The sequence below is a fragment of the Artemia franciscana genome, chromosome 12 (assembly GCF_032884065.1).
Source record: "Artemia franciscana chromosome 12, ASM3288406v1, whole genome shotgun sequence".
Taxonomy (NCBI): Eukaryota; Metazoa; Arthropoda; class Branchiopoda; order Anostraca; family Artemiidae; genus Artemia; species Artemia franciscana.
In genome coordinates this window covers 29741344-29768179 of record NC_088874.1, presented here as the reverse complement: position 1 = coordinate 29768179, position 26836 = coordinate 29741344, and the positions used below count along the sequence as shown (strand labels likewise).

General features: G+C 33.5%; 1 protein-coding gene across 2 annotated transcripts in view; it reads left to right on the top strand.

Annotated features, from left to right (window-relative positions):
* LOC136033969 (pleckstrin homology domain-containing family G member 5-like) overlaps nucleotides 1–26836 on the top strand; it is a 405461-nt gene that overhangs the window by 103982 nt on the left and 274643 nt on the right. The window contains exons 4-5 of one of the 2 annotated variants that reach the window (XM_065714997.1): nucleotides 7103–7208; nucleotides 22133–22199. In XM_065714997.1, the coding sequence (XP_065571069.1) occupies nucleotides 7103–7208; nucleotides 22133–22199 (173 nt within the window). Of the gene's footprint in view, nucleotides 1–7102; nucleotides 7209–15967; nucleotides 16048–22132; nucleotides 22200–26836 lie in introns of those variants that run through there. The other variant, XM_065714998.1, reaches the window with a different exon arrangement.

Below are 26836 nucleotides of genomic sequence, written 5' to 3'. Positions count from 1 at the left end.
CAAGCACCAAATCAAAAAAAAAGAAAACTAAAAGACACAAAAAATGAAAAGTATTGTGTTCGAATAGTTGTATCTTGAAGTTAGTCACTTCAAGCAAAATATCTTTATTATTATACTTTTTAACCAGTAAACTATTGTATTATTATAATTTACTGTATTGCTATAGTGCGTTTATATTATTTACATGTTATTTATTTTCGAAGACCACACTGCCTTTCCATGATGTACAAATAACAGTTCAATAGGGACCTTTTTTTGATAGTGAAACAGCGACAAAATATCTGGATATTTCGGTCACATATACAGTGGTCGTTATCAGCCGATAAACTCTACTGTATTACCATGTTTTATATATGCTGCAATATTTTATAAACTATATTGCAAAAGCCAAAACTTTTCTAAACCTCTCCCTTAATACCCCAGAGAAAAATAATTTCTGGGGTTCTCTTTTTTGGGAGTTTAGCCGGAGTATTTTTGACTTGGTAGCATTAATGGTTAGATTGGATTCGTTACACTGGAAATTTAGCTCATCAAAAATGTCACTAGCCGACAGCGGTACTGCAGTATTACCTTCAAGTAGATAAGCAGGCATGAGAAATAAGTTATCCACAAATTTATACCTCTCTTCATGCTCGCTCAGGATGTAGTTAATCATAGTGAGAAATGTTATACCTGCAAGTTTAGTGTCTTTTGGGGCCCCTTAGGTTATATCACTCTAGTTGGAGTTGGTGCCTTCTTCGTGGAGGGTGAATACCTTCTGCTGCCTTCCAGACAGATAATCCATTACAATTGTTGGAGTTTCACGTATGGCTCTCAGTCCCTTCTAGTTAAGGCATGCACTGAAAGAATAAATACAAAGAAATAAAACAAAAAAAAAACACTGGTTTCGTGCAATAGCGAATCTTTCCTTGGAATGGAAGATTTACATGAAATAGTAAAATTCATCCAAACCGCTTTTTTGGCAAAGAAGGTTTCGTAATAAGATAAAAAGCTTCCCGAAGAAGAATTCCTTTGGTTATATTTTATGAGTATGGCAGTAAATCCTTGGCTCAAAACAAAATCCAATGACATAATAAGATGACATAATTAAGAGAAATAAGAATTTCAATATCAAAATGAATTACATCCGTTTTCTTTTTGTTTTATTTTAAAATTAAATAGACTACTAGCTCATTAAGCTGCAAAATTTATGATTTTCTTATTCGTTTAACATGACTAATATCTTTGATTCATATTCCTTTTAATTATGTACAACAGACAAGGTCAACATAGAAACTTGATGTTTGTTTATATTTAAAAGTGCTTCTAAATATACATATTTTGACTGGAAAGTGCATTGGGTATATTCTAAAATGCTCAAGCTTCTATTCAGATTTATAAGGTGTTATAAATACCATACTAGAGAATTTTTACTCACTTTTAGGATGGCAATTAAAAAATATAAACGCTTTAGTAAAATCAGAGGAGTAAAAAATGAATCGACTTATTTCAAACTTGATTTAAACTTTTAGTTGACATGATTCTTACACTTCTATTTGCATTGAAAATGCCTCCGAGCAACTTTGTCATTAGAACGATCTAATGACACTGTTACGCCTGTTGTCCTACGCCTGTCGGGCAACAAGCGTAACAAAAATAAAACTATATCGTTCACTCTTTTGTAAGGATTGGAGCAAAGTGGTTTGTCTCCTCAAAACAGAAAATTCTCCATGTCACTATGTCATCAACCCCCTCTAAAGAAACTTTTCCTGGAAGTTTAACCCTACGCCCCAGTCATTAGGCAGAACAGGGTAGACATACTCAAACCATAAAATTTTTGAACATACTCGTTTATGAAGATAAAAGACATTTCTCATCTCACGAAATGTTCACCAACTTACGCACAGAAAATAGCCAATATTTTTTTCACACTATTTCAGCTTCTTCCCAAAAGGGAATATATTCTCAATTTTCCACGTTTTGCAGATATATATATAAAAAAAATATGTTCGTCTTAATCTGAAGATTGGGAGTTTCATACTCTGCTATCTGAGCAAGCAGGGATCGTTAGTTTATTTTGTGGCTTCAATGCTTCAATCTATACAAGTAAACAGGTTTCTTAAAAAGGATTTATCGGCTCTAGAATTGCAGACACTTACCAATTATATAATTATATTATTCCTATGATATTTCTACATCTCTCTGTTTGCTAGTATATCTATATATGTGTACTTTATCTATAATTGCTTCAAATTATTGATATGTCTGTTATCAAACAGTTCGTGGTAACGAACTGTAGTAAGGAGCGATCCGGCTCAATAGTAACCAAAACTCTAAAATAGCTACATCAAAAGAATCGCATTTTAATGCTGATTTTAAATATATAAGTTTTATCAAGTTTAGTCTTAGCCATCAAAAGTTACGAGCCTGAGAAAATTTGCCTTATTTAGGAAAATAGGAGGAAACACCCCCTAAAAGTCGTAGGATCTTAACGAAAATGACACCATCAGATTCAGCGTATCAGAGAACCCTACTGTAGAAGTTTCAAGCTCCTATCTACAAAAATGTGGAATTTTGCATTTTTTGCCAGAAGACAAATCACGGGTGCGTGTTTATTTGTTTGTTTTGTTTTTTTTTTCCAGGGGTCATCGTATCGACCAAGTGGTCCTAGAATGTCGCAAGAGGGCTCATTCTAACGGAAATGAAAAGTTCTAGTGCCCTTTTTAAGTGACCAAAAAAATTGGAGGGCATCTAGGCACCCTCCCACGCTCATTTTTTTCCCAAAGTCAACGAATCAAAATTTTGAGATAGCCATTTTGTTTGGCATAGTCGAAAATCTTAATAACTATGTTTTTGGGGATGACTTACTCCCCCACAGTCCCTGGGGGAGGAGTTGCAAGTTACAAACTTCAACCAGTGTTTACATATAATAATGGTTATTGGGAAGTGTACAGACGTTTTCAGGGGGATTTTTTTGGTTTTGGGGGTAGGGTTGAGGGAGGGGGCTATGTGGGAGGATCTTTCCTTGGAGAAATATGCCATGGGGGAAAAAAATTCAATGAAAAGGGCGCAGGATTTTCTAGCATTACTATAAAAAAAAACAATGAAAAAATAAACATGAAAACGTTTTTTCAAATGAAAGTAAGGAATAGCATTGAAATTTAAAACAAACAGAGATTATTACGCATATGAAGGGTTCTAAAAATACTTTAGCATAAAGAGCGAGGTATTTAGGAGGAAATAAATACCTCGCTCTTTATGCTAAAATATTTTTAGTGATTTCAACTATTTATTCTACGGCCTATTTGATTCAGGGGTCATTCTTAAAGAATTGGAACAAAACTTACGATTTAGTGTAAAGAGCGAGGTATTAACGAGGGTACAAACCCCCTCGTACACATAATAAAAATATAAGAATATAAAAGTTTGTTACGTAAGTTAATTCTTAAGTTACGTATATTTTTTACTAATAAAAACGTTCGTTGAATATTAAAAGTTCTAGTAGCCTTTTTAAGTAACCGAAAAATTGGAGGGCAGCTAGGCCTCCTTCCCCACCCCTTATTTCTCAAAATCGTCTGATCAAAACTAAGAGAAAGCCATTTAGCCAAAAAAAAAATTAATATACTAATTTCATTTCAATAATTTATGTGCGGAGAGCCAAAATCAAACATGCATTAATTCAAAAACGGCAGAAATTAAATAAAAAAAACTAGTTTTTTTAACTGAAAGTAAGGAGCGACATTAAAACTTAAAACGAACAGAAATTACTCCGTATATGAAATGGGTTGTCCCCTCCGCAGTCCCACGCTCTTTACGCTAAAGTTTTTAGTTGTTTTAAAAAGTAGAATTGTGGCAAAGAGTCAAACTTTAGCGTAAAGAGCGAGGGACTGCGGAGGGGACAACCCATTTCATATACGGAGTAATTTCTGTTCGTTTTAAGTTTTAATGTCGCTCCTTACTTTCAGTTAAAAAAACTAGTTTTTTTTATTTAATTCTGTAAGATGCGATCCTTTCCTTTATACGATTCTTCTCTTTCTAAGAAATTGTTATAACTTAAATTTTTATAATTATTCCTTGACGATAGAACCTTAGTACTGAAATTTTAACACTGAAATACTGAAATACTGAAATTTTAGTTTTGAAATTTTAACAGAGCTGTTGTTGCTTAAACTACTAGAATAGTATCTATATTAGGGACGGCAATTCACAAAAATATACGAAGGGAGGGGGGTAAAATATACTTTTAAAAGGTAGCTGTTTGAGGAGGATGGTGCTTCCTTACATACGGAGCAATCTATGTTCGCTTTGTTCAGAGTTATTCTTTAATTTCATTTGAAAAAAGCTCGTTTTGTTTTATTTAATTAGTAAAGGAGGGGTATTCTCTATTTTTGGGTTGTTCTTTACGTAAAATTTGTTGAAAAATTTTGCTATCAAGATTTTTTTTTCTTTCTCTTTCTTTTTATCTCTTTTCATCTTTTTCTTTTGTTATTTTGTCTCTCGACAATGAATTTAACATTATTTCCTGATGACTGAACCGCAATAATGTTGTTCCTAACCTAGATGGAGCAATTGGTGCTTAAGCTGGAAACCTTTTAACATTTTCTTTTTCTAACGGCTTCTGTTTTATCTTCAATTGCACAGAAGATTGCTTGGAGGAATCCTAAATATTTATAGTTTCTTGTTTTTACAGTGTGAGAATTTCTTAATCTTTTATTTTTGTCAAACTCTTTCGAAGCTTGCCTAATAATTTATTCTTTTACACTGATTAAGAAATTTTCTGGTTTTCTTCTCAAATCCTGTAATTTCTTCTAAACATCTCATTATTTTTAGATATTGCTTATTTAATTATCTCTACGATAAATCGTATGGAAAGGCGTAAATCTGGGAATAATACCAAATTTTGGAAAGAAAAAAGAACTGTTATGTTTGTTTTCGCTCATAGTCATGTCTGTTTAGCATACATTGTTTGGACAGTTTTATGTATACATATATACCTGCAGGCAAAGGGGAGACACAAAATTGAAGGTTTTTAATAAAAGACTTGCTCTAAATAGTAAGTTATTTATATGGTAAGCCAAGTTGGGTTTTATATTGAAAAATTCAAAATATGGATTATGGGTTAAAAGTAGTAATAAAAAGGAATTAAAGGTTAAATATTATTTGTTTAATTTATGACTAGAATATCCTGTTGCATAGTTTAGGTTGCAGTCTCAGACCCTCCCTCCCTAGATATCCGGGTTTACTAGTAACATTTAAATTCGAATTTCAACGAAAACTGTAGATGATTTTTGAATAGGTCATGTTCATAAATAATTTAATTCATTTCAAAGATTTGAAGTATTTTCGTAGACTCCAATCTCATCCTCAAAAGGAAATTTAACTACTCTCCTGATAGGAGTCTCACCTAACCTCAAATAGGCCTTGATTGACAGCTGTTTAACGAAAGAATATATAAATTTTCTAGTTTTATACTCGCTGTGCCATCAGAAATGTAGTTTGACGTAAATACATGATATGAGGACTATACCCCCTTTCCCATTCTTTAGATTCTGAGATGTATTTAAAGGGAAATATGTTCTAAAAATATAAAATAAATGTTTTGGTTAGTTCTTTCACAGTCTTGACCTCCTAGAGAAATTTTCATATTTCCTTCTCCCCCCCAAAAAAAATTAAATGGTGTATATGATTTTCACCTTTAGTTTCTTCTTATTTTAGGACATTTTGCATGGTAACAGAGATTACTCATTAAACAATTCATGCTTTTATACTTGTTGTATCTCACAAAAGTTTTCCAAATAGCTACATTATTTTTCCGTTTTATCACCCAACTCTCTCCCTCTAGATGTTTCAAACTTAAAACTGAGATATGCCGTAAAAGATATATAACCACAAGTATTTCTGTCTCTTCCTGCAAGGATGATATTACAGTTATTCTTTGCATCAAAATTTCTTTTATTTTTTGTTGTAATACGAATTCTGACGATTGAATTAATCTAGAAAATGTTTCTACTATAGGAAGAAGTGCAAAAGGGAGACAAGAGTAAATATAGAGATTTATTAACCACAATGGGCCAAAATAATCGCAGGCGATGGCTGTAAAATGTATGTCAGCGCAAATATTCTTATATCTTAAATTGACCCTCTTAATGATTAACAGTCTCAAAATTTTTCTCCGCAGTATTTTGGGTCTATTTTGTATACAATTGTCGTTCTAGGGACAAAAAATGGACGAAACTAGGACTTTTTTCTGGAGCCATCTAATTTGTTGCTTTAAATGAACAAGAAAGCTTTTGATAACTGATCAAATGAGCAATCTTTTCATATATACAAGTCCACTGGTTTGAATATGAAGACCTCTCTGAAAAAAATAGTCATCTGTGACAATCCTTCATAAGGAAATTTTGTATCTTTGTCGGTAGGAGCTAGAGACCTTCGCTCCAAGGTATTCAGTTATGTTGAATTTCGCAGCCTTAATTAAAACAAGATTAAACATCCCTATCTTTACATCAAAGGTAAAATATAACAGAATCAAAATAGGGATGAAACCTTTTAATCAACAGTGAAATAAATATAAAATTTTCACTGAATATTTTGGACACATATATAGTGTCCATCATTTTTACTCAGTATCCATTAGTTTTACTGCTGATAATGGACACTATATTTGTGTCCGAAATATTCAGTTAAGATTTTATATTTGTTTCACTGTCGATTAAAATGTTTCATCCCTAATCTGAACTGTTATATTTTCGTCATGGAAAGGCAGCGTGATCTTCGAAGTTATCTACATTAAAGATGTAGTTGAGAAATAGAGCTTTTGATTCCAATGACTTTTTTATTATACATTATCTGATAGAAAAAAAATCCTTTCTTCCCAAAACAATTTGCTATTGAGAGCGGCCAAAAATTGCAAATCATTGTTTTACAGTCTATCCACTCTCCTGTAGAAATTGAATTTTGTAGCATAGCATCTTTCTTATTTCCCTTCTCATGGGTGAAGTGTCAGTTTCATCCCCTAAGGTATTCACTGAATATTGCAGCGCTGATTATTCATATTCTGAAATAGCAAGTCTTGTAACCATTATTGACATGGAATATTTGGTTGAACCTTGTTTTTCTTTAGATTTGGTTTTTGACAATCCAATTGCAAGTACTGTTTCTCTGCCGTCTTTGACACTGAGGTTACAACAAGAATCATGCGAGGATATCCAAATAGAGTCAACGTCCAGGTAATCATATGTTTTTTTTTCGTTTTTCATTAAAATCGATGAAAAATCTTAGGTCTGGGAGTTGAACCCACTACCTTTCGATTATAAGCTGAAACTTTTACCAATAGACTGACTCAACACACCAGGAAGCCTTTTTATTGAGTTTTATTGTAGACCGTACATTTTATGACATAGGTGTCACCTTTGTGGGGTCATGGGGGTAATGCCTATAGTGAAAAATTGATAAATATTTAAAATATTCTTCATCGCTCTCCAAAAACTTTAATGGCAATGCTCATGGTCTAATAGAGCAGATAATTCGTTTAATTATTATTTTCAGTTTATTCACTATATTCTTGTTTCATACAAGTAGAAAAACTTCATTTCTTAAACAGCTTTGTCGTCCAAAATCAAACCATCTTCCTACTTTTAAGTTCCGTAAAGTAATAACGGCTATAAGGAAAGAAGAAGAATTTATGCAATTAAAATCTTAACTAATAATAACTTCTTCTCTGCAACCAGCACCATAGCTTCTGCAAAAATGTCGTTTCAACCTCAGCATACTGTTAGCCGAAACTCAATCAATAAATTTAGCACTGAAGACACTCTTGTGCGATTAAGGCTGGAATTCTTTTTAGTCAAATATTTTGATTTTCCAAGCATTGGACGGTTAAGATGGGACTCTCTTGTACCAGAGTAAATAACCTCTCATGGGAATTAGTATACAGAAGAGACCCTCTCTTCCGACCGAAGATGGTATGAAGAACTTTACAATCAAATAATTGTGGATGAAAATGTTTCTTTATTTTTGGCATACACATGTCAAAGCTTAAGCTTCCAAGTTTGTCAACCAGTCTGCTAATCTCCCTGGGCTGAAAAATAACATATAAGAATAAGCTAATTCCTGATATTTAATGGCTTAAAAAAATTTAAATGACTTATTCCCATTTCCGCAAAAACAATCTGCTCAGACTCCAAGTCAACATTCTCTTCCATCTCATCTGACGTTCTACTCCGTTGACTTAGATCCTAATCACACATAAAAATTCGATTAAAGGCAGCTGCCCTGAATTAGCCAGGGCACAAGTACAACAGGGCACAAGTATAAATGCAACTGCCCGCAATCAGCCTTGGGACAAGTACAACTTTGCGACTATGAAGGGCTCACCTCTGAACAGCTGCTGAGAATTAAAAAAAACCCTAAGAGTCACCTCCAGATTAACGACCCACGAATTCAAAGATTGAACAAAAGTTGTAAAATACTAATATTAATTATATTAAATATTAATACAGATATTAAATAATAACAATAAATATATATGTCTAATATACTTTTGAGGATAATCTTTTCGATATACACTTATATCAAGATCTCAAACTCAGGGCTGATATCTCAAGGTCTCGGGTAGCATTTCGAGATATGGCTGCCATGTTTTTTCACTCCTAACCATTCTATGCCGTTTTTATAATAGTAAAAATTCAAAATCGGAACTATTTGCTATTTGTTTGCATCAATCCTGAAGTCCTACGCTTTTCAAGTATTAAATAAAAATTAATACACGAACTAATAAGTAATCTGAATAATCAGTTCTAACAAGGTAGAGAGAGAGAAAAAAAAGATTAAAAAGACAGAGATAGAAAGAATTGTCAGCAACAATATAACACAGGATGTTCCGTGTTCACTGTGATGCCATAGACACCCTTAAATATACCTATTTCACTTTTGTGTCCAAAGTAGGTTTTATACCCTTACTCAGACCTTCTTGTTTCTAACTGAATTGCTCAAAATGCTTTCCACAAATGATATGTTTTGAGTCTCGAAGCCCAAGCTTACAACAGGCTTCGTATGCCTTCGACAACTTTATAAATCTTCATTGCCAAATTTATATTCTATGGCAAACCTTAATATTATAGCTTTCTCCTCCCAAATCTGCCTGGGGATCCTAAAGGAAATGTTGTCTGCAATATTCTAAAATTAACAAAACTGCATAAACCGAGGAATTTCTTCGGTTTCAACCCTGCCATTCATCCATGTATGTCACTTGGAGGAGGGTCAGTAAAATATAGACTGAGAATGGTCAAAAACCGGGATGAAGGTCAAACTAGAATTTTGTTCAGCCTTGGCCTTTCTCATGGTTCTTGGTCTTCTACAAGGCAAGCTTAAGATTGCGTCTCTACAACCTTCCATCAGTTGCCTTATAACCTTTTGTGTCTCCAGGTGCGCTTAGGGTATCCAAGAAGAATCACTAGTTATCTCCACGCCGCAGCCACCTTCCAAATCGGATTGCAGTGAGGCGTAGTGATTTTGTGGACACTTTCGGTAGTTGCGTCTTGGTTTGCTTTCGGGGCGTCTCTACTTTCGGAGCCCTACGGCTGCCAATGAACAATGGTCTCGGGATATCAGTTTTCAGGCATGCAAATCACGTGCCCAAGATATCTCCACTTCCTGTGCTTAATGACTCCGCCTACTAGAGGTTGGCTGGGACGTCTTTGCCGTATATTAACATTTGTTAGTTAGTTTAATCGAATTGACTTTGAAAAGTATGCGCTGTGGCTTGAGTTTAAGTTAATGTTAAATACTTACTTAACAAGAGTCTCCTAGAGGGCTAAAATAATATTGAATAGAATCCTCGATTTGATCCATGTGAAAGTTTGTAGTAGACATGCAATTTATTATCGAAACCGATCTGAACTGAAATGATGCAGAAGCTGAAAAAAAGAAGGAAAAGGAAAGGTATAATTAAGAGTCTACAAAAAAAGAATAGTAAAAGGGATTATGACAGGAAAAGGACTGGCGTCATGTACGGGTTGCTCTTGCCCAAGATGTTACTTGGGAGTTAAAAATTGTAGCCCACATTCTTTTAGGGTGGCAATAGCTTGCTAATTTAGAAGAACTTTTTAGCAGGATACCCCTGAATTTCAGGGGATCCTGCGGACGACTAAAAAGTAAAAGCAAGTATTTGTTTCTTGCTAAGCTGAATGAAACTAGCGAAGAAACCAGTTTGCTCTCGATTTTTACACAGCGTAAACTTGAGTTAGTGGCGTTGGTAAAGGGAACTTGGTGGTCTTTTCCGATGCTTTTGTGAGATTGCTATAAAATACACCTTTTAAATGTTGTTTTTATAGGTAAAAGCGTGATGATTTACAAATATGCTAATGAAGTGATGAAGTAGGGATAGTAGCTTAAGTTTTTTTTTTGGGGGGGGGGGCGATCAATATATATGTTGTTTACTTTGTAGTGTGTATTATTGAATAGTTTGTTGTATGGCCTTGTAGTAAAAATAATTATTATTATTACCATCACTATCAATACTAGTAATATATACAGATATAGTTCTAGGTAACTTGAAAAGTAAAAAAGAAAGACAAGTTTATATGCATGCTAGACATATTTTCATGGATCGCCTGTCGATCTTCGATAAATTAAATAAAAAAAACAAGTTTTTTCAACTGAAAGTAAGGAGTGACATCAAAACTTAAAACGCACAGAAATTACTTCGTATATGAAAGAGGCTGCTTCCTCATCAACGCCCCGCTCTTTACGCTAAAGTTTGACTCTTTCTCTCAATTCTTCTTTCTAAAACAGTAAAAAACTTTAGCGTAAAGAGCGGGGCGTTGATGAGGAAGCAGCCTCTTTCATATACGAAGTAATTTCTGTGCGTTTTAAGTTTTGATGTCACTCCTTACTTTCAGTTGAAAAAACTTGTTTTTTTTATTTAATTTCTGAACGTTTTTGAATCAATGCATGTTTTGATTTTGGCTCTCCGCAGAGGAATGATCAAAACGAAATTTGCATATTTTTTTTTTTTGGCTCAATGGCTTTCTCATAATTTTGATCGAATGATTTTGAGAAAAAAAGAGCGGGGGACGAAGCCTAGTTGCCCCCCGATTTTTTGGTTAATTAAAAAGGCAACTAGAACTTTTAATTTTTTACGAATCTTTTTATTGGTAAAAGATTTACGTAACTTATAAATTAGCTTACGTAAAGAACTTTTGTATTCTCATGTTTTTATTACATATATGAGGGGATTCGCCCCATCGTCAGTACCTCGCTCTTTACACTAAAGCTTAAATTTTATCCCAATTCATTAAGAATGACCCCCTGAATCACAAAAGCCGTAGAATAAGTAGTTGAAATTACCGAAAATACTTTAGCGTAAAGAGCGAGGTATTAGAAGGAGGTGAGCCCCTCATATGGGTAATAATTTCTGTTTGTTTTAAGTTTTATTGCTGTTCCTTACTTCCAGCTGAAAAAGCTTTTTCACTTTTATTTTTTAATTGTTTTTTTTTAAATAATGCTAGTAAATCCTGCTCTCCCTTCATGGAAATTTTCTTCTCCCATTACAAATTCTCGAAGGAAAGTTCCCCCAGCATATCCCCCTCTTCTCAACCCCTCCCCCAAACCAAAAAAATCCTCCTGAAAACGCCTGTATACTTCCCAATAACCATTACTATATGTAAGCACAGGTCAAAGTTTGTAACTTGTTGCCCCTCCCACGGGGACTGTGGGGGAGTAAGTCGTCCCCAAAGACATAGTTATAAGGTTTTTCGACTACGCTGAATAAAATGGCTATCTCAGAATTTTGATCCGTTGACTTTGGGAAAATAATTAGCGTGGGAGGGGGCCTAGGTGCCCTCCAATTTTTTTGGTCACTTAAAAAGGGCACTAGAACTTTTCATTTCCGTTAGAATGAGCCCTCTTGCAACATTCTAGGACAACTGGGTCGATACGATCACCCCTGGGGAAAAGAAAAAAAAAACAAAAAAACAAAAAAACAAAAAAACAAATAAACACGCATCCGTGATCTGCCTTCTGGCAAAAAATGCAAAATTCCACATTTTTGTAGATAGGAGCTCGAAACTTCTACAGTAGGGTTCTCTGATACGCTGAATCTGATGGTGTGATTTTCGTTAAGATTCTATGACTTTTAGGGGGCGTTTCCCCCTATTTTCTAAAATAACGCAAATTTTCTCAGGCTCGTAACTTTTGATGGGTAAGACTAAACTTGATGAAACTTATATATTTAAAACCAGCATTAAAATGCGATTCTTTTGATGTAGCTATTGGTATCAAAATTCCATTTTTTAGAGTTTTGGTTACCATTGAGCCGGGTCGCTCCTTACTACAGTTCGTTACCACGAACTGTTTGATTATGTATTGATATTGACAGCTTCTAATATGGACCAAATTGAAATCTTTTAGTTTATTTACAAAAAAAGAAAATCGTTGCCTTGTCAACGGAGAATGGTAATTCCTTATCAGTATGCAAAAACCTGTCTTGTCGAACTCCTGGTTTTCTACAGCAGGCTTTCCAGAACTCCACCTATCATTGCAACCATGATATAGGCAAATTTGTTGTTTTTTTTTTGTATTTTGTCAATTGGAAAAAACACTTCTTCTGTCAGTACATAATACGTCAGTTTATTAATGCTTATATTTTGAGCAAATGAAAGTATTGTTTCATTTTTTTTTTAACTCAATGTCTGTATGAAATTCGATTAAATTTGGTAAAAAATAAAAAAAAATTCTAAAAAAAAGTTTTTAATCGTCTTATATGAAAAAAAAGTAAGGCAATTTTTTTCCGTTACCCAAAAAAATAAAAATATTAATAATTAGAAACAAAAACAAGGGTGGTCATGACATAGGTAGTTGCTCTTGAATAGTTCTAAATTCTTTCATTGTGAGTTGTTGAAAATTAAAACTATCTGACCATACGAAGAATTTTTTCTTACAAAAAAAAAATCTTCGGAACTCAGCAATTTTTTTTTTACTTTTTTACGAGTCAGATAAAATTTCAGAGGGTTTTGGGTTTTTTTTTTCAAACTGGGTAGACCTTCGCCCTCCCCGTATACAGCCCTGCTCACAGGACTTTAAAATAAAGGAGGCCACACCTGAAATTTCTCATTGGTATTCAAAATCAGAGGGTGAACAGAGTGGGATGGCATAGGGGCATCCCCTAAAAAAATATTGGAAGAATCCCCCTAGCAAACCCAAACAGTTATGACCTTACGCAATTTTCAGTTGATGTTTCAGAGGATTCTAGATTTTGCATTTGTGGAGGAGGAAGGAGTTACTGAAAATGCCTCATTTCTAATCAACCTAATGTTTCCTGCTCTATATGTCCCTGTGGAAAAGAATCTATTCATGGTCAATTAACAACGTAAAGCAAAAGACACTATGTTTTGTAAGGTTATCAAAATAGTCTATCTACAATACCTAACAGCAATGTCTCTGTTTTAAATTTGAACAAAAATATCCATTTCTGTTGCTATTGTCCTAAAAAAGTGACTATTTTTGCAATTAAAAGCTGTCAGAAAGTTGTACCTTTCAAGATGAACCGGTATTTCTGGGAACTACGTTAAACAGCAAGTCGTTTTCATGGTAATTGATCTGAGGATATCTCGAACATAAATGTTTTAAATACCTGCTTAAATTTAGAGGCTTTAAGATGAACAAAATTATCTTTGAGCAAAAAAAAATTCTGTTTGGTAAAATTAAGCAATTTTATCCCACAGTTGAAAGGTTGCTCTATGACGGAAGGGCACCTGATAAATCCCAAGGCAGATGTATATAGGTAATCGGTTACATAATACCTCAACATTAAAAATTTCAAGTATTAACTGCTATAATTAAAATATTTTCAGGTAATAAATGAGATTTTCGAAAAAAAGGTTTTTTTTTTACTTTCGTAATGATTTTGTAGTAATGTCATAAAAAAGTTACATCAATGACGGAAGAGGACCTCCAAAACAATAAGGCAGGTGCTGCATTTAAGTAACTAGGTGTAGAATACCCCAAAATTAAACGTTCTAAATAATAACCAATTAAATAAAGAAATTCTAAGGGAAAAAGGAATTTTTTAACATAAAATGGACTGTATTTGAACTTTTGCAATCTTGTCCACATTGTTGCAAAGATAACCTTATTTTATTCTTCATTATTTTTATTATTTTAGTTATTTCTATTATATTCTGATTATTGCTTTTGTTTATTTTACTATCTTCTTTTCATTATTCTTCTCATTTCTTATTATTCTTTCACATTCAGTCTCTCTAGGATACAGGTATCTTTGCCTCTGATGTTGAGAGATCCAAACCCGTCAGTCTTGGGACTTGACTTTTTCAACTCACCTTTCTAGATTTATAGTTCAGAACTTTGTTTGGGCTTAGCCTTGCTCTCTGCAACATATATGCTCGTTTAATATTTGGTTCGTTTAATGTAAAAAAAAATACTGTAACCATTAAACTGTTTTTCAACCATTAAACCAATTTTTTAACTCATCTTTCTAGAGTTATAGTTCAGAACTTCGTTTGGTTTTAGCCTCGCTCTCTGCAACATTTGTGCTCGTTTAATGTTTGGTTCGTTTAATGTTAAAAATATTTCCACGTCACTGTTTTATCTGACTAAGATTGTTCAAGAGTTATCATTCGAAAAGCTTTATAAATTCTTATTATAGAAGAAGATCATAACTCGATCGAGTTCTAGTTGCGTTGTAGAGATCTGAGTGATTTTAACATAAAGTAACTGCGACCGAAGGACAGTTATTTCAAGCACAATAATCGGAAATCGTGGTCTCATTTGAAACATGTTTTTTTTTCACCGCTAAAAAGATTTCCCAATCACAGCAATGACACCATCGTTGCCATATATGTAATTGTCGTAATTTAAAATTCTGTGAGTTTTCTTAGGTAAATAACTTTTGACGGATAGCTTTAAACTTATTGAACTCAATTTTTGCTCTTTACTTATGTTTCGCTCCCACAAACTTTTTAACTAAACTTTTCAAGAGTTTTGGTCCAAAACGCTTAAAATTCGCACTAAGTAAGACAATTTTCGATTGAAAGAACATTAATTGTTTTCCTGTCATTTCAAGTTTTAATGTCGCTCCTTACTTGCAGTTAAAAAAAAACTTGTTTTTCTTATATTTAATTTAGATAGGAGACAAACTGTAAATCTTTATAGTTGCTACTGCAGCTACGACCTTGAAAAAAGCTATGACTGTGACCACTGTGAAAAATTTCTGTTCTAAAAACACAGCTAGTTCTGTTTAAATTCATTAACCCTGAAGGTTTATATTGAAGAGGGTTATACTAATAGCTTTCTCTGCCTACTAATAGCTCACTCAATCTCTGCCTGAACAATTAAGAATCAGGTTGAGATGAGGGATTTAGAATAAATTCATTGTTCTGAATTACATCTTAGAAATTTTCTAGAACTAAAAAATAGAGGGATTTAGAATAAATTCATTGTTCTGAATTACATCTTAGAAATTTTCTAGAACTAAAAATCTTCCAATCATTTCGACATAGCAATATCACACTATAAACACATTAAATTATGATATGACTAGAAACTTAATTAATTCTGCTATGCTTTTAGCGCATATTTTAATAAAACAGCCCTGCTCACCTCCATGGACATTTTCGTCAAGCTCAAAATACAACTTCTACCGTATTGTTTTTAAGATGTTCTCCATTATTGGGCACCCTTGTTCTATTGTCGCACCAAAATTATAAGAATTCATTGAAAAACGTCTATTCCTCAAAAATACCCTTTATTTACCTTTGTCTCTTTCTCCCATTATGCATACTGATACCCTAAATTTACCCATTTGAAAAACTGTGATCTTACATCATTCTGCACAATAGTACAGCTCAAAATTGGAAGAATCTTTGTTCGTTATCTATTCAGAGAATTATCAATTCATTTAACCATTTTGTTCTGTTTTGTTTGAATGAATTTATCATCTCACTTCGTTCTACTTATCAGTCCTGGTTGAACTTCATTGAAGTAAGGATGCTAGGGCTGCTTTTAAAAAGTTTTGAAAAAAGTTATTAGTTTTAATTCTCACATTTTAATGTAAGTTTATATATGTATTTTTTTTTCTTTCTCGTATTGCGCTGAAGACGGCCTTTGGACATAGGGCCGAAATATCCACTGAATTGATTTCCTATGTCTTGAAAAGATTTTCCCTATTGTTTCTACTTTGTGTTTGTTTGTTTTGGAAAGACAGTGTGGTCTTCGTCGCTTTTTTTTAGTAGACGAATCTTTAAAATCCTTTTCTAACTATCAGTATACTAGGATAGTTTTAATTTTGATATTCAGTTTAGCTACATCTGTTTTTTTTTTTGTTTTTTTTTGGCTACCAGAATCTCTGGTTTGGGTATTCCCGAAATTAACTTTTGCTCAAGATTGGTATTAGGAGATATCTATTGTGGGTGCAGCTTAATATTTTTTATAATATTTTGATTTGTTTAAATAAAGCAAGATTTGACCTTTAATTGCTAAGAGAAAGGGTATTTTGATACCGGATGGGCCGTTTTGACCTCGTATAACCAATCAGTAGCTATCAGCATATACGAATGTACCCTCAATTACCTCAGTTACTGTGTTGTTACAAGACACTATTGCAGATCAATAATACTATTAGAATGCTATGTTAACACTATTGGATCTCTTGTTGTTTCAGCCTCCTGGGCCAATAATATTGTTAGTGTAACTTTTAATATATGTATGTTTACACAAATATTACGAATTGTAAGAATGTGGTCAAAACAGTTTTGATAGCTAAATATTGTTTGTTGTTTTTTTTTGCAAACCAAAATTAAAGATCTAAAAGTGAGTGTCACACAAGCTATCGGACGTATTTATCTAGACTACATTCCACACATACGAGCTTTAATGCGTATTTATGCAAATTTATTTCTTATTTTTTCTCGACAAACCTGTTTAACGCAAATGATAATTACAAACTGAATTCCAAGGTAATCCCCGAAACAGCCATAAATGTGGGAGTGGGGTCTTTGAGTCCGCGCACCCTCCAAATAATGATTATGTTTATTTCTCCCATAACTGTGTATGTTTTGTCGGAATTCATCTATTTATATGGCCTGGCCTACCCTTCCGAAAATATACTTTTGTGTACATGTGTACCAGTCAAAAGTTACTTTAAATCTTAAAAGAAGTAAAGAATATAAATGCAAATAGTTTACATTTTGATAACATAAGCAAGAAGCGATTATGTTCTTTAACTTTTTTTTGTAATGTAAGGCTTAATAAAGTAGATCAAACCTAGAAGTTTTTTATGTATCGATTACAATTAGAAATAGATTGTTATTTAATATGCATAACCAATCAATAACTAAAGTAATAAGTATAGAGTTATTAAAAATAAATGATGTGAAGATAGTCTATAATTATAAATTAATAAAATTAACTATGTGGTTATATTATTATTTTAATAATATTTGTATAATAATAATAATAATAATAATAATAATAATAATAATAATAATAATAATAATAATAATAATATTTTAATTAAAATTATAACTATACATTAGTTGCAAGAGTGAGATTTGGACTTTTTTTCGTCTGAAATTTTTTACGAGGAATTCTTTTTCCTAGTGGAATCATTTTTATCAGCGGATTGTGTACAGTAACTATTGCCACCTTTCACCACATCCGTGGAAAATGTCTAGCGAACCACGTGGCTGATATGACATCATGGTTGCAGCGGTAGGTGCGACCTAGTAAAGGACGGACCAAGGCCCATAGTAACCAAAAATTAAAAAACGTGCTTAAAAAAACGGCAAGTAAGAAAATATTACCATTTCTAGCTGATTCAGCTAGAATGATTCCTCGGGATGCGTCTACTGAGTAGCTGGAAAGCAACCAGATTAATACTCACATTAATCTACACTGTAAAAAAAATTAAATAAAAAAATAAATAAATAATGTAGTGTTTTACAACTTTTTTATATTAAGTAAATTTAGATAAAATAACCATTTCACTTAAAACACTACTTTCATAACAAAGGCGGTAATAAATAGATTATAGTAAATTCCATGTAATAAAAATAAATAAAAGATTTCATAAATAAAGCTATGAGAGTTATTCCGTTATAATTTGACTTCCATCTGATCCTTCCTATTTGAAATTTATCTAAAAAATTCTCTTGCTGTCTTTTTTTTAACACAGTTCATATCTTTTGCGACAAGTTCCTTCCACTACATCTCAAACCGATTATGGTCTTAGTTCCCATGTATGACAGCGCTGATTAGACTTATTTATCACCTCTTTGTCATTACTGTATCTTCCAGTGTCTCCTTTGACTGAATTCTAAAGTTTTTTCAACAAGTTTGACTTTGTTTTAAAACTCAGAAGCTCCAATAGAGTTTTTGAACGTTAGGGCTGGTGCTGGGTAAGTCTAGTCTGGCAACAAAGTCTAGACTGAAATTTTTTTCAAAGTTTGTAGGAGTTTGACTGGTTGCCCTACGAAAGGTTAAGTGTTTTGTTTGGGGTTTTAACCTACAAATATTTAGTCTAGTTAATGGAGGGTGAATTGGAGGGTGTTATCTAGAACTTGAGTGTTATTTACAGCATGGGAAGCGAAACCGACTTAACTTTTATTGATATTCGCAACTAATCTGAAGCTGTTATTGGCCGTTAATGGCCGTTATTCGCAAGAAGAATTAGTTAGACTTGGAAAGGGTGTCCACAAGTGGAATTTTTTACTAGTTTGTAGTTTTTAGCCCTAAATTCAGTTTATTAAGATCATGAATTTAATAAAACTTTTAATTTCGGCTTTCTTCTATATTTTTTAATCAATGATTTCAAGAAATGCTTATAATTTTTTTAAACCGTGTAAAATTATAACTGAGACCAACTATTAACGCTAAACGAGAACCGAGAACGCTATTAACGGTTTGTCGAGAAAAATGATTAATACCATGGACGTGTGGCTACTTTTTAAATAACTCGCTTTTTAAGTCATTAGTTGCGATAATTTTTACTAACTGATCTTATAGCTCAATTTTTAAACAACTTGTCTTTCACTCGTTATTCGCGAATTTCAAGCATAAATTTGATTTATAAGCCAGCTTTGCATTCCATTGTTATGGCACTTGGTATTAACCATGTGACATGTAGCGATCACAAATTCTGTCGGTCTGTTTGTCGGACTGTCTCTCCAGGTTTTGCTAGTTTTGGCACTTCCAGATAAGCTAGGACGAAGAAAATTGGCAGGCGTATAAGGGACCAGACCAGATTAAATTAGAAATAGTCGTTTCCCTGATTCGACTATATGGGGGGGGGGGGTTAACAGTTAATTCGGAAAAATTAGAAAAAACGGGGTATTTTTAACTTACGAACAAGTGATCAGATCTTAATGAATTTTGATATTTCGAAGGATATCGTGTCTCGGAGCTTTTATTTTAAATTCCGAACGGATCTGGTGACATTGGGGAGAGCTGGAGGGGGAAACCTAAAATCTTGGAAAACGATTAGAGCCGAGGGATCGGGATGAAACTTGGTGGGAAAAAAAGCTCAGGTCCTAGATACATGATTGACATAACCAGAACGGTTCTGATCTATTTGGAGGAGTTGGGGGAGGGTTAATTCTGAAAAATTAGAGAAAATGAGGTATTTCTAACTTACGAGGGATTGACCGGATCTTAATGAAATTCCATATTTAGAAGGGACTCGTAATTCATATCTCTTATTTTCAATCCCGATCAGATTCAGTGTCATTGGGGGGATTTGGGGCGGGGGGAATCGGAAATCTTGGAAAAGGCTTGGAGCGGAGAGATCAGGATGAATTGGTGGGAAGAATAAGCACCAGTCCAAGATACATGGCTCACATAACCAAACCGGATCCCTTTTCTTTGGGGGAGTTGGGGGGGGGGGTAGTTCGGAAAATTTAGAAAAAATGATGTATTTGTAACTTACGAAGGATTTTCAGATCTTAATGAAATTTGATATTTAGAAGGATCTTGTGCTTCAAAACTCTTATTCTGAATTCCGACCGGATCAAATGACATTGGGGGGAGTTGGAGGGGGAAATCGGAAATCTTGGAAAATTGAGGTATCTTTATCTTACGAATGGGTGATCGGATCTTAATGAAACTTGATATATAGAAAAATTTTATGTCTCAGATGCCCCATTTCTAATTCGAATCGGATCGGGGGACGTAGGAGGCTGGAGGGAGGAAACAGAAATATTGGAAAACGCTTAGAGTGGAGAGATCGGGATGAAACTTGATGGGGAGAATAAGCACAAGTTCTAGATACATGATGGCCATAATTGGCATGGATCCGCTCTCTTTGGGGGAGTTGGCTTGGGGGGGGGGTGTCAATTCGGAAAAATTAGAAAAACTGAGGTATTTTTAACTTAAGACCGGGTGCCTGGATCTTAATGAAACTCGATATTTAGAAGGAACTCATGTCTCAGAGCTCTTTTTTTAAATCCCGATCTGATCTGGTAACATTGGGGGGGGGGGAGTTGGCAGAGGAAACCGAAATCTTGGAAAATGCTTAGAGTGGAGAGATCGGGATGAAACTTCGTGGGTAGAATAACCAAATATCGTAGATACGTGATTGACGTCACCAGACTGGATCCGCCCTCTCTGGGGGAGTTAGGGTGGATCCAGTTCTTTGGCGATTTTAGTGCTTCTGGACGTGGTAGGACGATGAAAATTGGTAGGCATGTCAGAGACTTGCACAAATTGGCTTGATAAAGTCGTTTTCCCCGATTTGACCATCTGGGGGGCTGAAGGGAGAGGAAAAATTAGAAAAATGAGGTGTTTTTAACTTACGAATGGGTGATCGGATCTTAATGAATTTTGATATTTAGAAGGACCTCGTGTCTCAGAGCTCTTATTTTAACTCCCAACCGGCATTAAGCCTCTGATTTTCCTTTTAAATCAAGCTATTGATTCTTAGAATTTTGCTAGAGCTCATGCCATATGAGCTCTTAGCTCTTGTTTTTTCTCGTGACTAGCAATTTTCTGCTAGTAAGACACAACTAGTTGTGAATTCATTTTGAAAACAAGCTTTATCAAGCTCGAAGGGTAGATCTTGGGCAAGTCTAGCATGGCAGCAAAGATGGTAGTAAAGTTGGTAGTATTTTCGAAGTGTAAAAGACTTTGAGCATAAAATTGGGGGAATATTTGGTTCATTTGAACTGTAGAAAGTTTGTCAATTGAAGTATAATCCAAATTTTCCATGACTAGGGAGAGGCCGGATGTTTCAAAATGAATTTTCCCAGAAAACTGGGAAATGACATTTTCTCCAAATGCACAAATTTTCCCCTTCGGCATGTTTTTAGTCCTGTAGAGAACTAAGGCCCATTTCACTTTCCTATGAGTGTCTTTGTTCTTGGAGAGGAGTTATGTTCTGCATAGTTGAGGAATAGAATTTTTCCTGTGGTTAATTCCATACAAATGTGCTTATAAATGTTTTTTCTATCTTAATTTCCTGCAACGTCTCATATACGATTGTCTATTTATCTTTCTAAGTGGAATTTATTCTAAAAAAGAATGAATATTTGACAATTCCATGTTGTACGAAAGACGTAAAAGACTAAAAAAAAAGATATCACATACACTTGAGAGTTTCCAAAAAAAGAATGAAAAGCAGTTAAAGGATATATGACCTTACTTTCACTAAGGTATATCTCATTTAATATAACATATTAATAGCATTTTAAAAACGTGTCTTAAATTTTTGGGAAATTTTATTTTGAGTAATTTTATGTTGAATATGTTTAGAATAATTTAAATGCATCTTTAATAAGGCTCTTTTAACGACGGAAATTTCTGTTATTGATCGCTGCAATTACAATATGTTACCTAAGAATATGTTACAACTTATTAATCTTAGAAAAGTACTCTCAGTGGTATTTACAAGGTAAAAATTATATTTATAAATCATAACGGTATTTAGAATGGAATAAATCGTATATTTCAAAGAAATAACCCCGTTATGGGGGAGGGTAGAAACTCGGATAGTTGTAAATAAAAACAAGTATTGATTGAAACTCATTGAGCGGGTTGAAGAATTTTATTTGTGCTTGAACCGATGAGAATAATCCCAAAGAAAAGAATTAAAGTGAATATTAATTAAAAACATGATAAATGTTAATAAGATTTGTTCCCTTTTCAGCACTAAAAATGAACGGAGACCGGTAAAATTAAAGCGAAGGAAAGCCTATTACAGAGGTAAAAGAGAGGTAAGTAAATTGTCTTTTTTTTCGCCATTTTTCTTCTTTTCTGCTAATTTCGCATTAGACAGCTTTGATACAAATTTTTGTGCATTACGTTCTACATATGCAGGGACACACCCAGGAGAGGAGCCTCAGGAAATTTAAAAATTTCCTGAATTTATGGCACTTCTTATTTAAATCATCAATCATTTTTTCTATCATTGCATCCACCCCCTCCCGTAACCAGAATAAATTCAATCATATGTGCCTGCAAAATTTTTAGTTATTCTTCCATTTATAAATGACCAAGCTAAACTTTAAGAAAAAAGAACTAACTAAAAATTGTGAATTTGGTACTTTATTAAATTTATTTAAAAATTGTTGTGACCTAATTTTATTTTTGTATTCTATAAAAAAGTAAAAAAAAGAAACTCAAAGTCTGCGTTTTTCACCCATTTACCATTTAAAAATACAGATAAAATGATTCAAAAAGTATTATGTGACGCTTTTTATGAAACTTATATTTCGTCACTGCTGTGGCCGAAGGTCGTATCTGACATTTGTCATACATCTGAGGCAAATGTCAAAAACTATTTGCCAAGCTGTTCTCAAAAGGATGATTAACTGGGTAGTACAGATCAGAATTATTTAAATATTATTGAAAATATATCGTCCTACTGATTCTCCCTCTGAATGCACCTCAGGAAACGTTTTTCTCAGCAAATGTTATAAATCGTCCAATCATTGACGATTTATACCCTACTTTATTAAACAAAGTACATTCGTTTGTTTGGTCTAATCAATTTTCTGCACCTATTTTTTTAAAAGTTTCTTTATTCAGATGAATAATCACATTTTACGCAAAAATCTAACTTGGCGAACTTAAGATAAATTTTGTTTCTAATAAACAGAATAAGAAACGATTGTGCTGAACAAGATTTGTAATCCTCATATTAAAAAAAAAAAAAACCGTTTGAGCCCACTGAACTTTATGGCCCATGATTCTTGAAAAGATGTTTTTGTAAGTACAACAATTTTCTTATGATAAAATAAAAAGCTTAAAATGAGTCAAACAAGTCGTAAAAAAATATAAAATTTAAAGTCAAAAACCAAAACTTATATCCCTAACGCTGCTGTTTACTTTGTGTTTGAGAATATCTAAACTCAATAGCCAGTGTTAAATACTAATATCTTGTGACAGTGACATCAAAAATCTGCATGGGTTGTAAAATGGTTGTGAATTATATAGACTCTATTAAAGGTTTCTAAAAGTCGCTCCGAATACCTAAGAAATGACGTTTCCGCGAAATACCAATCGAATACGGAATTCTCACTCCTACAGGAAAAATCGTAATAATCTTGAGATTTGGGGGGGGGAGGCATGGCTCACAATTTCCAATGCAGGAATAGCTAAAATTTGGAGCTTTATACAAAAGGAAATCGTCTTTATGCAAATAACAGCTCGTTACTCGCAATTGGAAATCTATATTTTATGACTATTTTTATGCTTATGAAGATATTATAAGATGCAAAATTTATAGAAAAAGACAAATTGTGTAGTTGTCTTGCAGTTCAAAGAATAGTCTATATACCATAATTTATAATAATAAATAATAAGTAATAGTACCGTAATTTGGTGAAAACAAAGTAAAAAAAGCAAAGAATGGCGAAATCTTAGATTCATTTCTATAGACAAAAAACAATTGTAGTGAGTCTTCAAGAAAAATTGTATTTATAATAATACAGCTATTATTTTGACAATGTTGCTGAGGCATCATTTGCATCAAATTAATCATCATTTGAGAATTTTTATTTTCTGAATCCTTGGTATTTCGAAACGTTGCTAAATTGCTATTTGATATCGCCATCTGCAATTGCAATATTACAAGCGAATAGATAGCACTGTTTTCACACCGTAATAGGCAATTCCACTATTTCTTAAGTTAGCACTTGCTTATGAGAAGAAGGGAATAATGGTTAGATGCAGCAGATATTCCACCGGGATTGAAGAAATATTGGATTTAAAATTTCTTTTTGAAAAGTTGCTCTCTTTGCAGAAGTTTTGTTAACTATAAACATTCTCTTTGACATGATTTGTCAACTTTTTCCTTTAATTCTCAGATAAATTTCCGCTTCTTCTTGAAGTTGAGCCTCTGTAGGAAATTAGAATTTGTGGCAAGTTCGGTAGACCATAATCCATTTCAGCATGCCATGTGTATTAAATCTCATTGTTCCATAACAATCCTGTCTATTCGTCCCTCTTTTCCTTGCTATCACTGTAGGCATAGCCAAATTTACAATTAACATTTTTCTGCAACAAATAAAAATAAATATTTAAGAAGAATGAATTCTCTTCTCACTATCTGGTGTTATAGTGTAATATATTTTATTCAAAATATTTGCAATTAACGATAACGACGAAAAAATCACGAATGACGGGGATGAAATGAAGGGGGGAGGGATAAAAAATTTATGAAAAATTGGGCGATAAAAACGGATGTTTAAGAAATTGGAACTATTTTGCTTATTACAATTATTTTCTAGTGAAAATAGATTAGTTAAGAAAGAAGATTTTCATAAATATTTGAAATAGATGAAAATGAAAAAGTGACGTTAGGTAACGAAAAGATTGATCAGGTGGGCAGCTTTACTTACCTTGGTAGTATTATTAATAAAGACGGTGGGAGTAGTGGAGATATTAAAAGTAGAATAGCCAAGATTCAGAGTGTTTTTTATTTTCACAGTTAAAAAGTGTTTGGAAGAATAGGAAGATTAGTCTGCAAACCAAGATTAGAATATTGGTAGTTACAATGATGACAGTGGTTGAACATGACTCTGAAGCATGGGTGCTCCGAAAAGCGGATGAAGATTTTCTAAATATTTTCCAGAGAAATTGCATATGGACTGTCCTGGTTACCGGGCTGACTGATCGTATTCAAATAGTAGGCTGTACTAAAAGTGCTATTCAATCCGTTTTCTAGGGTTGTAATGAGAGAAAGGCTGAGATGACTAGGGCACGTTTCCCGGATGAAGGCTGACAAATTGCCTAAATTTGTCCTTTTTGGCCAACTGTCTAGGGCTAAATGGAAAGCAGGTCATCCGCGGTTGGAATGGGGAAATGTCATAGAGAAAGATTCAAAGGAAACGGGAACTTCCTGGGAGGGTGTAAAGAGGGAGACTTTGAATAGATTGGAATGGAGAAGGAGCGTGCGTAGCTGTTTTGGTCTCAGGTGGCTTGGTGCTGCGGTGAGTTATTAGTAATAAGAGTAGTAATATTTAGATAAAAGACAAAAAACATCAATAAAATACATAAAAAGAATCACTAAAATATCTTTGCATTACATCTGAAATCTACTGAAATGCATTTCGAATCTTCAGATGATTTTCTGTCGGTTTTACTGATATGAGCTCTAATTTTAGTTTTTTTTTCACTATCTAATTCTTGAAAATTGACATTTGCATCATGGGGATCTGTTTCTGTTTTTTTTCTTTCATGTTTGCATTCTTATATTAAACATGTTTCTTCTATATGACAGGCTACAAAGGCTTCAGGGAAGTTTTATAACTCCAACATACCCAAGTTCTATATTGGAACTAACATTGTTAATTTTATTTATTTTTACCAATAAAAGTATTATTACTGTTATAAAATGATTCTGCATAAACACTTGTTTAAATAAACTATTTCATAATATTCTATAGTTCTAATGTGTTATTATAATATTCTGATGAAAAAATCAAATATTTAAAATAAAGACTTGCTAAACAGTCGGCATCCAGACATTTCGCGAAAATATTCAACTTCGGACAATTCCAATACTCAAGCCAAATCAATTTCAGAACTTTTTTTCTAAATACTATTGTCTTACTTGAGTTGCAGCGTTTTGTTTGTAGTCTAGACTTAACCTAATTTTAACTCCTGAGGTTAATTTTCTAAGTTAGTTATTTGTTTATTTTAGTTGATTGAGTTAGCCTAGAGGGCTTTGGAGCCCATGACACCCAGATATCCTAGGTTTCATGGGTTTCCTGAGTTTCTGGGAACTCCTTATTCAAGTTATCAAATATACCGTTTGTTATACTATTATTATTACCCTATTTTGCATATCTTATATTATTGTTTTGATCTTTCTCCTCTAAAAAAGGCCCCGCGTCTGTGTTTAGGATTCCCTGTAATTCCAAATTCAAATTCCCTACCCCTACCTGCTTTGTCCTACTTTTGTAAGCTGGTCTTTTGTCGGACATTCAAACGCATAACGTCCTCCCTAGCCCTACAAAATGGCATTCTCAAAATAAACAACTTCTATGGTGTTTATCAATAGAATTATTGATAAACACCATTATAATAATAATGTTTTATGTTATTTTATTGATCTTTCTCCTCTAAAAAGGGTCCCACGTCTGTGTCAAGGATTCCCTGCAATTCCAAATTCTAATTCCCTACCCCTGCCTACTTAGTCCTACTTTCATAAGCTGGTCTTTTGTCGGACATTCAAACGCATAACGTTGTCCCTACCCCTGCAAAATGGCATTCTCAAAATAAACAACTTCTATGGTGTTTATCAAGAGAGTTTTTGCACAGAGTAATAGAAAAAACAACCGTAGAAATGTTTGACTCAAAAACTTTTGTTCTTATAATGACAGAAATTTGAAACAAGATTAATTGT